Source organism: Rhodnius prolixus, unplaced genomic scaffold (assembly GCF_049639745.1).
Source record: "Rhodnius prolixus isolate KJV_2025 unplaced genomic scaffold, Rpr scaffold_6, whole genome shotgun sequence".
In the NCBI taxonomy this organism is placed as follows: domain Eukaryota; kingdom Metazoa; phylum Arthropoda; class Insecta; order Hemiptera; family Reduviidae; genus Rhodnius; species Rhodnius prolixus.
The window spans coordinates 16,704,853-16,722,207 of NW_027411634.1; the positions used below are offsets into that span (position 1 = coordinate 16,704,853).

Genomic DNA, 17,355 nt, shown 5'->3' on the forward strand with positions numbered 1-17,355 from the left:
CATTGGCAAATGATCATTTAACGCGGCAAGGAAGATTACAGAATAGTACAAAACATTCAAAATATTTTCGAAAGTACTTGCCTCTGATTTAAAAATGCAAATAATAAACCAGTGAAAAAAGCACTTCCTGAGTTACAAAAAAAAAATATTCCGAAAATAATTTTTAATTTCAAATATTCTATTTACAATCTTATACAAAGAAATCCGATTACATTCGATGAGACTTCTCTGTTACTTAATTTCAGCCTTTCACTAATACTTGATTGCACGCTAATACTGTATTAATTTACATAAAATTCTGAGTAATTTAATATTACTTGGCGCTTCATTTTAACATCAACCACAATATTACAATTTTACAACAATATTTAATAATGTCTATAACTTAAAGTTACTTGGATAGTAACTTCTTTTTAGTATGTGCTACGTTTATTTTAAAAAATAGTAATTTTTTAGTTAATAAGGGTAACACTACACTTCTAAAACTTTCAAAATTTGTAATTCCAAATAGTTAGTCTAAGTAAGTCCATTATTTAAGTCAAATAAGACGTTTATTTGACGAGAACATATTTTAAATACCTAAGTTTAATAGCATGTTTTACATTTCTGAAAATGCAACTAACAGGAATTTTGACGATCCCAATCACGACAGAATTTAACACATTTTTGAGACGATTTCATACTTTCAACAAAACAAAAAATTTAAAAAACAAAAACGCACAACTACTAACATTGACGACGTGCAACTTTAGTAAAATATAAAGGTAAAATGCGAAGGCAAAAATCAGTCTGAAGAGCCGTTTGGTCCAAAATGTCTTTATTATTAAAGGCCCCTTTTGTTTTTGGGGAAATCATGGAATACCTAACTACAATATTTACACATAAAACAAAAATAGTTGATTTGAGACAAATAATCAATTGTTATTTGGCTTAGGTAAAATAATGAAATCCCGTAAAAGTAACTTTATCTATATCAAAAAACAAAGATCGTGTCAGAGAAAATCAAAGAATTAAAAAACAAAAACAAAAATCTATGGACTCAAACGGATTTTTAACAAAGTAAAGGAAATTTAACCAATTGTTTTTTACTTTACCAACTCTCATGAGTATAGTTGTGCAGTTTAATGAAATCAGTATATTAATGAATTTAATTTCCCCATTTCTCCTAAACTGTTCACCTGGTAAAATAAGAACTTAAACTTGATATTATTTTAACACAAAATAACAACTTAGCTGTAATAAAAATAACTCTCTAAAACGCCTTTGGTAGACTTTATTGTGTGAGTAATATAGAAGTAGTAAATATTAAAAGACTTATCGAAGCTAAAATTGTTATAGAAGAACTAGGCTCATGACAAAAATCTAAATTGCATTCAGATGGAGTAATGAGATCAGAAAAACTGTCCAATATGTATGTCCAATCACAAAGTCCAACATGACAACCAGCGTAATCTACAAATTGTTCATTCAAATAGAACATTACTTTATACTTAGCTCCTTGACACCTAGAAAAAAAAAATAAGACTATTTTAATTGTTATTATTATATCTTTGACAAAATAATATTAACAGTTATTTCTCTAACCTGTAAAGTACAGCTGCAAGATTGCCTGTAAATGGAGAAATTATAGAAGTGCGCCACTGTCTTTTAGAAGAAGTAGCTGGATTGAAACTACTGTGTTTGAGAGGAGCAGAATCTTTGGCTATGCCCAATCTTGTTAATACAGCTCTTAACGTTACTGATTCGATAAAATAAATGGTAATTGGAGGTACTTCATTTGTGCCATTATTCGTTAAATTACTTGAAACCAATTTTTTAGAAAAGAAAAACGTGATTAAAATAATAGTTATTTTATGTTCTGTGAGTTAATAAATATGAGAGTAAATTCACTTACTCCAGTTTGTAAATAAGGTCTTGCACTAAAGGGCATCCCAAACGAGAACTTACAGAGTTTCCATAACCACTTTCGTAGTAATAAAAGAGATCTTCGTAATATTCAAGGACCTAAAGGAAGAAAAATAATTATAATACTGATTGTTACTGCAGTTATGACAGTTTCATTCTTTCCCCAAGACCTATTCTTTTACTATTGTACTTAAAAGAACTCTTTCATTCGAGTTTGAATAATTTTTCAGGAATCCTTACCGAAAATATTAAAAACATACAAAAATAAAAGTAAATGTAACACCAACTGGTACCATATATATAATTTTACTGCACCACATAGATTTTTTAGATTCTTATGTTGGATATTTACATTTCTAATGATTTTTTTTTCTTAAAATAAAATTAAAATGTACCAAGTATCTTCATTAATAGTAATATGTACTTACGTTAACCTCTATATTCATATACAATTATTCTTTTTATTTATCTTTATAAAGCTCTTTTACTAATTCACCTTTGAACAATTGGAGTTCAATAATATCGTATTCCACGATTAAAAACAATTTTTTTAACTAGAATTCCTCTCACAATAGAATACAAGAGTACAAATTACACAAAGTCAACAACAAATAACTAAAGGGAATATTGATCTGTGCATAATTTCCCTCATACATTCATTACTGTTTCCAAGAAAGGGTATTATCTTGTTAACGTTTGAGAGATGTATGCCCTGAATTATTGGGTTTTGTCTTATTGAAGTCAGCCAGGTATTTGAAAGTGTATCTCTCCAGGTATGAAGAATTTCTGGTCGAAGTAATGATCATAGAGATGGGAAAGAACAATTGGTTGGTAAGGTGGGATAGATCATACATTTAGTATCCGGTTATTGGAATGAGACCAGATGCTTGGTTCATAGTCAGCCTTAATTGTAGAAAACATCTATTTCCTTTGAAATGGTATGGTATATAATTACATTTTTTTTTTTTGTTTACGTTACCCGCGTTCCAAAATAATATACTGAGTTTGAAAACCAGTTTGATCTAGTCCTGTATCGAGTTGGCTAAGCATTTTCTCTTTAGGTTATTGAATGCGATAAAATTAGTGATCGTTTCGCTTACCCTTCAATTCTTAAGAGGAACACGTGTAGATACTATTCGAAACTAATTCCATCCAGTGTAACACTTAACTGAATAATATATTTTTAAAAAAAACCCAGAAATTGTTATAAACTGTACTTACTTTTAAATGAAAGTGTGTAAAAGCTGCACACCAAGGCGAAACACTCTTGTAGTACCAAGCTTTCTCATATCTACACAGATCGTACATGTTGTATATCGCCTCTAGCAAAGAAACCATCAAATTCAAAATATTAGAAAATAAAATTTAACAAACCGATAATTTTCAAAAAAGAATCAAGTAAAAATTAAAATAGATAACTAACCAAAAGAAAGATCATATTTAAAACCTAATCTTTCACTAACTTCATGTACTGTTTGTTTCATGTAATTTGTAGTTTTAAACAAATTTGCTTCTTTTTTGTCTGATGAAATACTTTCAAACCATGCAGTACACTTGTTTTGAGGCTAAAGAAATTAAACGAATGTTATTAATATACTTGAATATAAATTGTAGAATAATTGAACAGTTATTTACTTTTTTTACTCACGTTAAGCGCAAGATCAGCCAAGTTGTCTGTTAATTCCATAGGTGTACCAAAGAGTTCTTTCGTAAAAGCTTCGGCGCTCTCTTTTGTACTGCCCTCATCTAAATAATGTATCTAAGGAATTGGAAATAAGAATTAGTACTATGGAAAGAAAAAGTTCAGTAACCATCCCCTCTACCTTTTTCCTGTCTAAAATCTAATACTACTCATCAATTCGAATTCTACCCAACGCGATCAGTAAAAAACTACAAATAAGTAAACTTTTATGTACTGAGGAAATCAATATTTGGCGGCAACGTTGCTTCCTACAGTTTTGTCCATTTTGGTAATTTAGAATACCTTTTTACATTCTTTAAAACATGAACCCAACACTAACTGTATATTTCATCAAGACAAAACCGAAGACTATTGTATTAACCGAAGACAACACCACAAGAGATTCTCGTCAGACTTCCAAAGAGACACACTAGAGAGTACAATAGATTTACACCAGAGATCCAAACAGCCCTATTCTTAAATTTTCTTTTCTAAAAGCCTTTTACGGCTCATTGTTCAGCGATGAGCAGACTGTCTAAAAACATTGTTTGAAGGCTGCCAATGCTATTAAAAAGACTCCGAAAGCCATTTAGTTTAGACGCACCTTAATTAGAGGAGAAAAATCAATTTTTTGATCTCATCTTCCTTGCGTTAGGGAAGGGGCACAGATTGCCATTTTTTTTTTTAGAACAATAATGAAATTTAAGTAAGCTACTTACAGTGAACTTTGAATCTGTGTAAGAATCATCTAACAATTCCTTGAAATGACCTTTAAATCTCTTAGCTATTTGTGTAAGATCAATGTCTCCTTGCCAAGTTACATGTTCTGACTCGTCTTCTGTTATATTGAATGTCCATCCTTTTAAAGCAATTACATCTTCTCCACAAAGTTGTCCATCTAATATAAGACAAAAATTAAAATACTTTGTACCACATTATATGATACTTACCGTGATTAATATACTTACTTCCTCTTTCTCTGTTATTTACAATAATTTGATCTCTAATTTTGGCAAGCTCTTTAAGTTTCAATGTTTCATTAAAATTAGGATATCTTGTACCATGATTTATCAACATCCACATACCAACTGGTGTACAATCTGGAAATTAAATAAAATATTAATCCTTTATACATAAAATATACAACTATAATATCTAATTATGTAAGAGGTACGATCTGTTCAAGTTAGAATCAGCATTTAACTTTCAGAATTCAGGTCAATAGGCAATAAAAATAATATTGATACACTAGCTTTTATAACAGGTTATAACACCTGATTAAGAATATTATATTAATTATAAGATTAGATTGAGTATCGAACATACTCGTAAAAAGGTCTGACGTTCTATAGGATATACAGTTAATAAAAGTGAAAGAAGTAGAGTTTACAGAATAATTCTACAAGTTCTAGTTAACTTTAATCACACGTTCTATTTTAAATGCCATTCATCCCAAATCATTATCTTAGTGATTTGGAAATTACATTTTAGTTATCTTGTCATTTGGATTAAGCATGGTAAATCTTAAATAAAATAGAGTAATTCTTTTTTTTATGTAATTATGATTTATAAATGGCTTCACTTTAAGCTCATTGAATCACATTCTTGAGTTTTATGAAGCTAGTGAGTCCAGTTTAAAGGCCTAAAAAACGCATCTTCATTTCTTTCCAGTTAGGTTTCGGATATTCTTCAATCCAATCCTTTTCTTATCTTCTTCAGTGGCCATCTTCTTTTCCTTATAGTAATGATTTGTTCATTCGCGTTTGCATTGGAATAGGTTAGCAGGTCTGTCCTTTAATGAAACCTTATCTTGCAAGCTTTCTACAGTAGCCGCTGTAAGTTTTTTTTTTTCTTTCTTTCTTTTATGTTCTGCAAGAGCTGTAGACACTTCTCACTCTCTGGGAGGACTTTGTGCTGCCTAGTGATAAGTCGCCCGCAAGGAAATCAATTAGAATGACATAGGTACTCCCAGGTCTTCACACACCATCACTGTAGCTAAGAGAATTGCAGCTTGCTGCCATCAACCTAATCAATTATCTCCTAGGTTCATTCACTTTTTTTGGAAACTAAAGATGAAGCAATATTACCAATAGTAATTGATAATTGCTTAATTAAATAATGTATTTAACATTATTAACAACTGGTAAAAAATTTAACAGTTCGTGATTTCAATTACATATCATACAGATATATTTTATTTCATTGCAAGCAATCAGAAAATTTAACCAGAATGTTAAATTTATTGTATTCACCTAAAATAAAATAACTTAATTTTAGTACCTAATAAAAAAATTGATTGCCTAAATTGATATTGAGAAGAAATGACCTTCATGAAATTTTTAGTGTATTTATTCATCAAGTTCGTTTGCGTGATTGTTCGGACTTTAATACACGCTTTGATATACTATATACATGAAGAAAGGAAATCAACTTTTCATTGATTATAGTTGTTAATTTTAGAAAAAATACTAGCACTAATTTAAAAATGAGTTAATGTTGCCCTGATCCATTTTTAATATATTCACATCAACAGCTGAGGTCATTAGCGCCCGGAGCTTTTTTCAGTGCACTGCCGGCCTCCGGACAGTGTTCTCTCGTTACAGACAACACTGTCCATCACCGGACAGTGAGCTGTAAGAAGCTCCTAGGAAGAGAAAATCTAAGGGTCAGCTGCTGGATTCGAACCCGGGACCTCCGCGTGGGAGGCCAGTATGCTAACCTCATAGCTAATCCCTTCCCTCTTTTAATAATATTATGATTAAAACTGTAGTAGCGATAAAGCCCGTTAATACGATACTCGTATATTAATAACACTCGTATATTGTTGATCTAATCGCCCGAGTGTGCATGTTTATTGCATCCCTGACCGTTTTCGGATTCATAGTGAAATAAAAATCTCTGTACCAAACTGATTTATCTACCTTTAATGATGGATAAAAATCCGAAATCTGTCTGGGATACAATAAACATGCTTACTAAGACGATAAAAATCAACGATATTATCCAACAATACGGACCAAATCACATTTTCAACGTGTTAATATAGTTAAATATTTGAAAGTTTTTTAAAAAAAATATTTGATTAGTTGTTAAATTCATCAATTAAAGTAGCATCAGAGGCGAGCCGCAAACATCATCAAAATAGAGCTCAACGTTTAAACTATTAGAGTAAATGATCTCCCAAAATTTTTTTTCAAGAATAAATAACCTTCACATTTTGTTAAATTTAGCCTGTAACAGATTTACAAATAAAGAGTTAAAGGTCAGTCAAATTTTAGGTATACAGCTTATAAAAATATAAAACTCTTGAAGATTAATGGAAAGATCAAAATATTGTTGAGGGAAATAGTGCTATGGGCTTAAAAGATATAACGCCATATTTTAAAAAGACCTGGTTGAATCCACCAGTAGTAATCAGTTCTCGTTCGACATTTCAGTCGTTAATTCTAAACTTCATTCCACAGAGAGGCTCAAAATAAAAAACAAAATGACTGAAATTGGCATTATTCTTTCTTCCTTCTGAATTAATGATTGAGTCACCAAAAAAACAATGAACAATATTAATAAATACAATATTTTAAATAAAAGTTATTACAAGGAAATAAATAAAATGATTGATCTGTATGTTTTTTTTAAAAATATGACGGATGCAAGTAGGTTGAAAACAATAAGGTTCAGGAATTAGTTCTCTTGGTATTATATAATTCAGAAGTTTGATTATATAACGATAGCATTCGTGCAAACCAGACGTTCCTAATTGGTCTTCTATAATAGAAAATATAATAACAAACTTTTAGCAAAATAAAGGCTTTCAAGAGTAGATTATTTTCAGGGAATAATGACTCCAAGTATGCAGTCCACTGAAATCAATTTTCTTAATAGTTTAAAACAAAATTGATTTATATATCTTTAATTAATTGCTGCAATTCATTGAAAAAAAAAATAATAATAAAATAAACTAAATAGGCAGTTAACTGCGCTTCCGCTTATCGATTTTGACCCTGAAACCTTTTCGGATCGCCTGACTGCATAGAATAATTATAACTAAAGTACACCAACTTTCGACATACTGAAATTTTTAGTTTCTTTTTTTTTCACAACACCCAAAAATATAAAAACTAAAAGAATAGCAATTTTTACATAGTAATTTTTCTCATGAGCTTTCAAAATTTATTTTTTCCTGCAAATATATGGTTATATTTCTCTTTTGATGTATCATTTTTTCACAATGTACGATCATAACATTTTGTGAAAAACTTTTGTTGCCCAGCAACAAGGCATACAAAATAAAAATTGTTCAATTTATGTTCAAACATAGTAGGAGAAAGTTCTTCTAAATAATCAAATTCCTTTTTAACAACTTTTAACTTTTTGTCAAGTAGTAAACTGTAGTCTAGAAAACACTACAACATTTACAGAATATCATGGAAGTCCATGACTATCTTTTCAGTAGCTTGTTTACAGGTGTAACTTTCTTATCAGCATTTCTACTGGGCAGATTTTTTATTTTTTTTAGTTTGATTTAGTCGCATTTAAATAACTAGCATGATCTAAGTGCAGAATTTAACGCTGGAGAAAGCGCTCAAATGGTTTGTTGATAAGCATTTGTTTTAAAAGCGATAAGCACAGATATGTTTCTTTTGCATGAATGAACAGAATAAAATAACTTTCATTCTTTCGCACAGAAGTAATATTCCAAGAAAAAAAGAAAAACATTTCGCTGTGAACGCAAAGTGTATCACATATCACCGGAGATAAGTAATGCAGATAATATGTTAAGTGAATGATATCTTGATTCAGATTGTATTGAGTCAGAACAGAAATCATAGAATCAAAAAATTAAGGCCTTGAAAATATAGTGAGTTCAGTTTTTTTTTTTTTTTAAACCATTTAACCAGAATTATTAAGAGAATTTAGAAGGCAATGGAGGTACAAATGACAATTTGTTTGTAACTAATTTGCATATTAACAAACTAGAATAGATCACAGCTGCTACCCGCTCTGCATTCTTATTCCAAAATTCATTTATCACCAAATTACAGTTCGCTCATCTAATTTATACCCAAATGCGGTCCAGAGTGTCAGCACCCTGTGCTTTTAATTTTTCATATATTTTGCTTTCTCGCCAGCTCCAATCGGATAGGAAAACTTCTCGTGATCATAATCAGCAGAACAGACATTGTAGTGTTTACAAAAACTGTTCTGTAAATCCTTAAAATACTTTTCCTAAATCAGATGTTTAGCGCAACTTCATCAAGAAACAACTGGTTACTAATCTTTCAATTTTGACCTGAAAAAAACCTGAATGATCCGTTAATTCTAGAATAGTAACAACATAATATTTCGAAATCGGCTACATCGGCTAAACTATGACAGTAAACCTAAACCAGATTTATAGCGTAGAAGTCAATACATCAGTGAACATAAAGAAAGACATAAGTTATGAAGCAAAAAGAGAAAATGTTAACAGCTTAAAAAATTAGAATTTTTAATAAACTGAAAGTAACCAATTTGTTTAAATATTAAAGAATCCCTTAGATGTCATTGAAATGAATATAATATTAGAAATCGATTTAGTTTTGAGACGTCACAATATTGATTTAATATAGTAAGTGTACAAAATCAATTCTAAAAACAGCAGTAACTATTAAATACGTCACTCAAACCTTGACGACATCATGCCTTGCCAGGTATTTTAAAATGAGAATGAACTAGTTACGATAGTTGGTACTGTCAGTTGGTTTAATTCTCTCCGCTTTATTTATATATATATTTTTTATCATCTGAGTAAAAACCTAAAAACTGAAAAGTAGTTTTAATTTTTTGCTATTTTTCGCCCATCGACATCTGAGGCTTTCACCGCCTTGCTTGGTTATTATTTTTTCCTAACCATTTGCTACGTAACGGTGCAAAACCTACAAAACTTTTTGTCAGGATTCAAAAAAAAAATACAAAAATCAAATACATTCAAGAATTGACTATTAAGCTTTATGAAAGTAAATCTTAAAACATCACCTTCACTCTACGTCGCATTACTCTTCCTCCAGGTTTCTCTAATCTAATACCCCTACCAGCAGGTGAACGTCGCCCATTAACTTGAGTTTTACTTAGACCGAAGATTTTTGTGGGATTCCCACACTAGACTCAAAAGTACCGAACTAAACAGACGCTATCAACATCTTAAAAAAGACTCATAGACGATAGATCAAAAGTGTCCCTAGACAACAAAAGACTAATTTATAGTATTATTTTAAAAACATATCTGGGTGGACAGAATAGAGCTGTGGGGTTCAACCAAACGCTCCAATCTCCTAAGAATTCAGTCACTAACTCTAAAATACTTCAATCCATGGTAAACGCTCCATTTTATATCACTAATTAGAATATTCTTACACATCTTAATATTCTTTTTATCACCCAAATCACCAATACATGAACTCCATTTTAACCTGCATCCACACGCAAATTCTCTAACTCAAAATCTCCTAGAACTCTTCTTGGCAACCCAACAAAAAGTCTTAAAAGGCAGCGGCCTCGCGATCTAACATTATGTAGAACTGTACATCTCACAGAAATGACATTAAAGGAAGACATACGTTTTGTTCTCTCAAGAACTGCTCCGAAAATAAATTCAGAAAGAATAATGTTTATTAAAAACAAATTACAGATAAACGTTAAATGTTATCTGTAAATTTTATAGTTCTTTGTATGATCTGTACGAATAAATATTATAACATAAAATGTATATAAGAGTTCAAAGAAAAACTAAGAACTATTTTCCAGGAAAAAAGCTTTTCTTAAAAGAATGGAAAAGCCTTTTCAGTAAAGTGCTTCTTTCCCTCGAGTAAATGCTCAAAACATTGTCTTAATTTTTAATTCTTTAGAAAAACATTGACTGTATTAAAGCTTTCAACCAAAGTTTGATACTTTCTATTGGCATCATACTTAACGAAAATTGTTATTAAGAGATAAATTAAGAGCACAAACCTCGAAGTGCTTTTTCCTAGCCTATAAAGAGTTATTTAAAACCATGAACGGATCTATTAACTACGGTATAATAAGTAGTGCTGTAAGGCGAAAGGCAATGACTATGTAAGACAAAAAAAACTTAGCAAGAAGATGGTAATTAAAGATGTTTAAAATCTATCTTGCTTTTATTTTTAATTTCATTTATTTTCATTTTTTAAATTAGTTTAGATATCTGTTCATAATTAACTTTGTTGCCACAATATAGCCAGTGTTGTGTATGAAATTGAATTTTACTTCATTCTGGAAGAATTGGCTACGATATTAAATCCAAATTAATCATTTCGCAATGTACTGCGTAGAAGCTAACAAATCATTTGGTAAAAATTCCAGCTTTTAAAATGTTTATTTATTTATTCGGCTTCAAACAAAAAAACAGGTTACCCAAAAAATTAAAATGATTAACTCATTCTTTACTTTTAATTCTACGTATAAATAACGTTCTTCATGATTGGTCCATTTCAAAGTTTACTAACAATTATTTCTAACAATTTAAACAAATGGATGCATTTAATAGCGGCGAGAAACACACTGTTCACCAACTAACGATTGCGCAAGTCCCGTTAAGGGTGATTGAACCTACAATGATCGCTTTAGTCATGGTTCTTTTTTTTTTTTTTAATTCCTTTCATTTTTTTTTGACACAATGGTTCTGAAACTGGGAAGAATCGTCCAATTTCCGTGGCTCTGCTAATACAGCAGATTTAATTTTAGAATTGCAATTCTAATGAAGTTTCAGCCTTACAACATATGTATGTTTTCAATTATTTGTTACATTTAAAATTTGTTTGTAAATTAATCTGTCCAATTAAACAAAGCGTTCTTTTAGGATTTCGGTCTACGATGATATTTAGTTAAAAATGCAGGAGACATGAGATATAAAAGAGAGAATCAAGTTTGAGGAAACATCTTTTTCTAATCCCTTGTACCCATCATTTATCTTGTTGGAGAAATATTGAATTAGTGACCCTTTTATATTTAGTCCAGGCAATTTTTTTTCACATTTTAAAATGTATAACCTATATTCATCGGAAGCTTTAAAATTCTTGAATAATTTCTTTATTTGTTCTAAAAATGTATTACTATTTAGAAACATCAAAAATCAACATTATAATTATAAATCAGATAGCTTACCAGGAATGTCTTGAATTCCTCTAGGAAGCACTTCTTGTTCTGGTTCATATTTTTGTTGTGTAATTTCATACGCTGTCTTAGTGGAAAAATATAAATATGGTTGTGTATCTTCGGCAAGGCAGTAATCACTTGAAGGCGTGGCAGTGATTGCGACAGCAAAGTATAGTACTATATGGACCAGAAACCAAAATATTATGGCCGACATTTCTATGGCCTACTCCTTCTGCTAAAAACAAAAAAATGGCAATAAAAGATGTTACATTTTAACTTACTTAAAATTATCGGCTTTAATTATTGTAAATACTTTTTTTTCTTTTAAATTAAATAGTTTTACTAAGTTCTCTGAACTGGTCACTAAGCAAAACAACAGTACAACGTCTCGTGAGTAAAGCATTGAAAGCTATATATTTATGTTATTAAAAACAATATAATATATTATATATTATACAATATTATGGTAGATATACCGAAGCATGACGTATCTAGTATTTCAGATGTAGATACTCAAGTTCAAGCTCTATTCGATGTAGCCGATATTTATAAATTAAATAATTTATTTTATATTTTAAGAAGTGCTTTAAAATGAGAAATTTTGTTTTGAGTTTATAAAAAACACTTTTATAATTTTGTTTTGTTTCTCATTTTTTATGTTTTTAAATTTTGGTTCTTTTTTATTTTTATTCGATCAGAATGTATATTTTTAGTTTTCAATTTAAGTTTTTAGTTATGTTTAATAAGGTATTATTTTACTTTCATTTTATTTAACCAAATTCCATTTGTATAGGTTAGTACCCTGAAAACAATTAAAATTATTCTATTCTATTCTATTCTACAGAATGAAATCTCCACAAGAACTGGACGTCAATAACAAAATGCCCTGCTAGAATGGCTAGCATACAGAAGTGTGACTTTTCACTTTTTGAGGACTCTTAAGTTCAATTTTTTTCATCAATTATCAGTAAATTTTGGAAATTTTTTCACATTTCAATTATTAATATTAATGTACTCATTTAAACAATTTTTCGGAGAATTTCGAAGACTGTTCATACTATCAGAAAATGATAAATGGAGTCTAGAACTCAATTGCACAATTACCAATAATTTTAAAAATAATAAATAATTTTATTTTATTATTATTTTCAATAAAAGCAAGTAAACAACTGATAGAGATGCAAGTAAATTGTTCACCTTGTCTCACTAAATTAAGAAGTAGGTCTTATAGTCACGTTAAAAGGTATGCTGCATATTATGAAATAATAGCAGGCAGCTGAGAAACCTGTTAAAGTAAAATACAAAACAAAACTCATGTTTAAAAAAAAAGATTACATCATCTACAATGCATTAATATAGTATCTTCAACTACTGTATTATATTTACAAATGTTAAATTCTTTATTGATTGATAATTTTTCTAATTTTATTACTTATGATTTATGATTAAGTTTTAATGATTATTTATGGTTTAATTTTCGATCGTTGTTGATAGATTTTTCTTTAGAATACTGAAGAAGCTTAAAATTTTTTCTAGACAAATTTCTTTTTTATACCGACGTTTCGGCAAATTTATTGCTTTCTTTTATTATAAATTTGTAGAGTTGCTATGATGCTATTATATTTCTTGATTTGCTCCGCTATTTCGACCATTTTATCTGCTGCATCTTCGTACTGATGTTCTAAGACGCAATAAAAAGTCTGATCTGTTTTTCTTTCTCCGAATTGCCCTTGCAGTATGTCGCCATTACGTTACGGAACATTTGATTTTGAATAATAAGGTGGATTATCAACTTAACGCTAAATCACTCTATCCCGAAGTTAATCTTTCTCTCGCAAGCCTTTGAAATTTCCTCCTAAGAGGATCCCGGAGAGCTGCACGAGACCGAATGGGGCAATGCTATTTAATAGCAGCACACTCTCGTCATTCAATGAGCATGACCTTGACAAAAGGTTAGACTCTCAATCCCACTTCTGTTTATAATGACATCTCTGGCCTACGATAGTTTATTGAGGTCTCACGTATTCTTATCTAAGTTGTAAATCTGCAGGTGCATATCGAGCTAATTGCAAGTTCACACTTCTGATAAAAGTAATCTAAGTTTCATTTACTACAATTTTATTCAAAAATTAATTTTAGAGCATTTGTTTGGAAGCTATGTATTTTCTGCTCTCTATTTCCTTATTATTATCAAAATGTTTTTCTGAGAAAAATGAAATTGATTCAAAAAATACCAAGTGTATACAAGATGTTTTACCAAGAAGTGCGAATAGGTCCAGCTCTACAAAATATTTAGTTAGGCTAACCAAGTAGGCAATAAGTAGGACCTTTGACTGACGCAGCCATGGACAAAGGAGATACGTCAAAGTGAATGTGGACTGGTGATGGCAGAAGCTCTGCAATAGTACCAGTTATAGGCACCTTACTACAGTGCTCTCCCTAGGGCGTAATGAATTGTTATAAGCGGGAAGGAAACTCAGTGTAAGGACAATCCGAATTTGGTCTCTCTGGTTCCCTAGTTCGTGGGTCCGCATCCCAACTATGAAAAAAAAAACTTTGAAGGGATGCCAAGATAAACAGAAAATAATTTTTCTTGGATAGTTTTGAAAGCCACAGTTTGTTTTATAGAGGCCTTGAAGCAAAGAAATATTATTAGCCTAAAGTAATAAAACATTATTTGCTATAAATAAATTATGACAGGAATAGGCAATATTCTTTCTTTCTTTCAAATTAATGAATAAGTCACCAAAAACGATGAACAATACTCAACAATTATTTGCTTTAATTTAACGTTAATGAGAGCATTTTCTTATGCTACATATGTTTTTTGCTATCAAATTACAGTCAATTTTGAAATTTCTAAACATCAACTTCAGAATGTAAATAAAGATAAAATCAACAACCAATAAACCATTTTATTAACAATAGAGATCATTACACACTTAGAGTGACTGATAACAAAATATACACAACAGAAGTAAAAAAAATAGTATTTATTCCTAATGTTTATGCTAAGTTTATAACACTTGGTTATAACTTTACACGTTTTTGTCAGGGTCTCATTATTTGGGTTAGAATACTTCAAAAAAGTAAAAGTCTTAAACCAGTCTTAAATCGTTGGGTTATACACATGTTTTTTTCTCTCTCAAAAAGGCCTACAACGAATTTTGTTTTACACTTAACATTATACAAAAGTAGACCCATCTCTTTCTTCATCTAAACTTGGTTTCAAACTCTGGCCTTTAGGCTTCAAAAGGCTGTGCACCGTTGGTCTAGAGTGAGTTTTAACATGGCTGAGTAATTCATTTGGGTTGGGAAACGTTTCAAAAAGGGTGATTCAGCGGGTGGCCGGTAAAAAATTATTTGAATTATAAGAAAAATATTGGAGCATTTGTAAGAAAAGTAGAACAGAAAATTGGAGGATGAAAGACGGAATTTTGACAGAAATTTTAACACTTTCAAAGGCGTCTAAACGAAATTACAAGTTCAAACTCTCTACAACTTCCATTTTATTCTTCTTACAAAAAAAATGATGTCACAATGTATTTAGCATCATTCACTGGTGGATTAACCATTTACCACGTGCTTAAAGTATATGTGAAGTGATTGATGCTCCTTTTACCATAGTCAAATTTATAAGGGTCCTTGGACTGGTTAAATGGTGCAAAACAATAGCTGGTGTAACTGAAACACGATCTGCTAAAGGGACTGCCACATTAAAAGATACAATTACAAATATTCAGATAAAAATCAATAACAAGAACATGTAAAAAGCGAAGAACTACACCAAGAATCATGAAATAAAAGAAAAATATAACCTTTATATCATCTATTAAGAATTTTAAATAAATCTGTATGGATCAAATAAATAAATGAATGGGAAAGATCCAGTTTCAAATTACTCCGTTTGGCATTGATTTATTATTTTTCTTTTTACCACTTCAAAAATGTTTACGAAATCCGAATAAGCAAAATTTTAAATTGTCTGAGTTAAATACCTAACACAATTATGGAAATAGCAATAACGGTTCACATCTGACATAACGAAATTTCAGAAAATTGACATTTTAGTCTCCTCCTTCTTCCTCTAAATGAGATCGCGCTTTTTATGAACATAAAACCTGAATGAAGGATTGGTTCGATTTTTAATAAGAAGTTGTCATTTGATTTAGAATTTAATTTAATAACTTTATACAATTATTGTAAAATATATACAATATATTATACACATAGGCGCTCCCACGTAGAGGTTAAGGGGTCAAAACCTCTAAATTGAAATTTCAAACCTCTATATCTCTCATTTTATTGGTCCGATTTTAATGAATTTTTTACCTAATTGTAGAGTAAAGTTTGCTCTATAACAGATATAAATAGGAATGATTTAGTGATAATAGTTAGTGAGATTTAGAAGGTTAAATTTCTGAGATTTTGTACATCGTTCAAATTTCAATTCTCTATATCTCTCTTTGTATTGGCCCGATTTTAATGAATTCTTTACCGAATTGTAGAGAAAAGTTTCCTCTATAAATGGTATAAATTGCATTGTTGTAGTCGCAATAGTTAATGAGATATAGAAGGTTAAAATTTGGAGGTTTTGCATTTCATTAAAATTTTAAACTTTATATCTCTCTTCGCATTGTTCCGATTTTAATGAATTCTTTACCGAATTGTAAAGAAAACTTTGCTCTATAACTGATATAAATAAGAATGTTTTAGTGATAATAGTTTTTGAGATATAGAAGGTAAATTTTTGAGGTTTTGCAAATATTTGTGTCATCTAATAAATTCTAAACAATATTAATGAAAATTTAATGCAGTAAACATAATTAAATGATACTATTTCTAAGTGGCTGAAATTATAAGCTGAAGTATCAATGGAATATTGGGCACTAGCAGATTTGTGTATCTTTTTGTTTAATCAACCCTTTTTCTTTACTTTTAAAAATGTAAGTTTTTTTTTGAGGAGTAACTTCAAAGTAATTACTAATGTCCAGGCAATAATTATCCGCTTTCATTTATATAGTGTTAATTTTTAGCTGAAAAAGAGTAAGTTACCTAAATTTTCAAAAACATTTCATGAAGAAAATGATCGGGTTGTAACGTAAATGAACGTAAACGTAAATAGTTGTTTTTAAATAAAAAATTAACATTTTATTTTTTCGAAAAAACAAAACGAACAAGACAAAATACTTACGTAAACTTGAAATCAGCAACTACGTTCAACTTACTCCTACTTCCACTACTTTGCTTCGTAGACTGAGTTTCACATTCTAGTAGTTTTTAACTGTGGGAGGATTTTCTGCTGGCAAATTGTTTAACTACTTACCGTTATCATTACCACTATCTGACGGAAAGAATTGGAACTTTAGCAACCTATTTTGTTATACATTATTCTTCTCACTTGATATTTTGCTAATTATTCCATTAATCATAATATGTTCATATTAATCATTAATCATAATTATTCACCTTCTAAATAAGTAATTACTGTTCAATTATTTGTCTAAACTAGTCAAAAAAACGTGCATTGTAGTGAAGAAATTAATGGAATCTAGCAACAAATGTAAGGAGTCATCGGAATCGGATCATCTACTACTAAGTTCTTAGCGGCGATGTGG

General features: G+C 30.1%; 1 protein-coding gene and 1 long non-coding RNA gene across 3 annotated transcripts; one reads left to right on the plus strand and one right to left on the minus strand.

Annotated features, from left to right (window-relative positions):
* Positions 1-148: 148 nt before the first annotated feature.
* Positions 149-17,083, minus strand: LOC141460767 (multiple inositol polyphosphate phosphatase 1-like). Of its 2 annotated transcripts, none has more exons than XM_074141068.1 (10): positions 16,932-17,083; positions 11,747-11,972; positions 4,555-4,686; positions 4,306-4,484; positions 3,554-3,664; positions 3,329-3,470; positions 3,127-3,227; positions 1,895-2,004; positions 1,585-1,800; positions 149-1,505 (listed from the first exon to the last, which is right to left on the minus strand). In XM_074141068.1, exons 2-10 carry the CDS (start codon positions 11,949-11,951, stop codon positions 1,274-1,276), a joined length of 1,428 nt encoding a protein of 475 aa, XP_073997169.1. In that variant the 5' UTR covers positions 11,952-11,972; positions 16,932-17,083; the 3' UTR covers positions 149-1,273. The 2 variants fall into 2 exon arrangements, with proteins under 2 accessions (XP_073997169.1, XP_073997170.1); XM_074141069.1 differs by having other exon boundaries at positions 11,747-11,969; positions 16,932-17,077.
* LOC141460773 (uncharacterized) lies at positions 7,589-12,864 on the plus strand. Its single transcript, XR_012462368.1, has 3 exons — positions 7,589-8,175; positions 8,272-8,444; positions 12,582-12,864. It is a non-coding gene; the product is annotated as an uncharacterized lncRNA (long non-coding RNA).
* Positions 17,084-17,355: the final 272 nt, after the last annotated feature.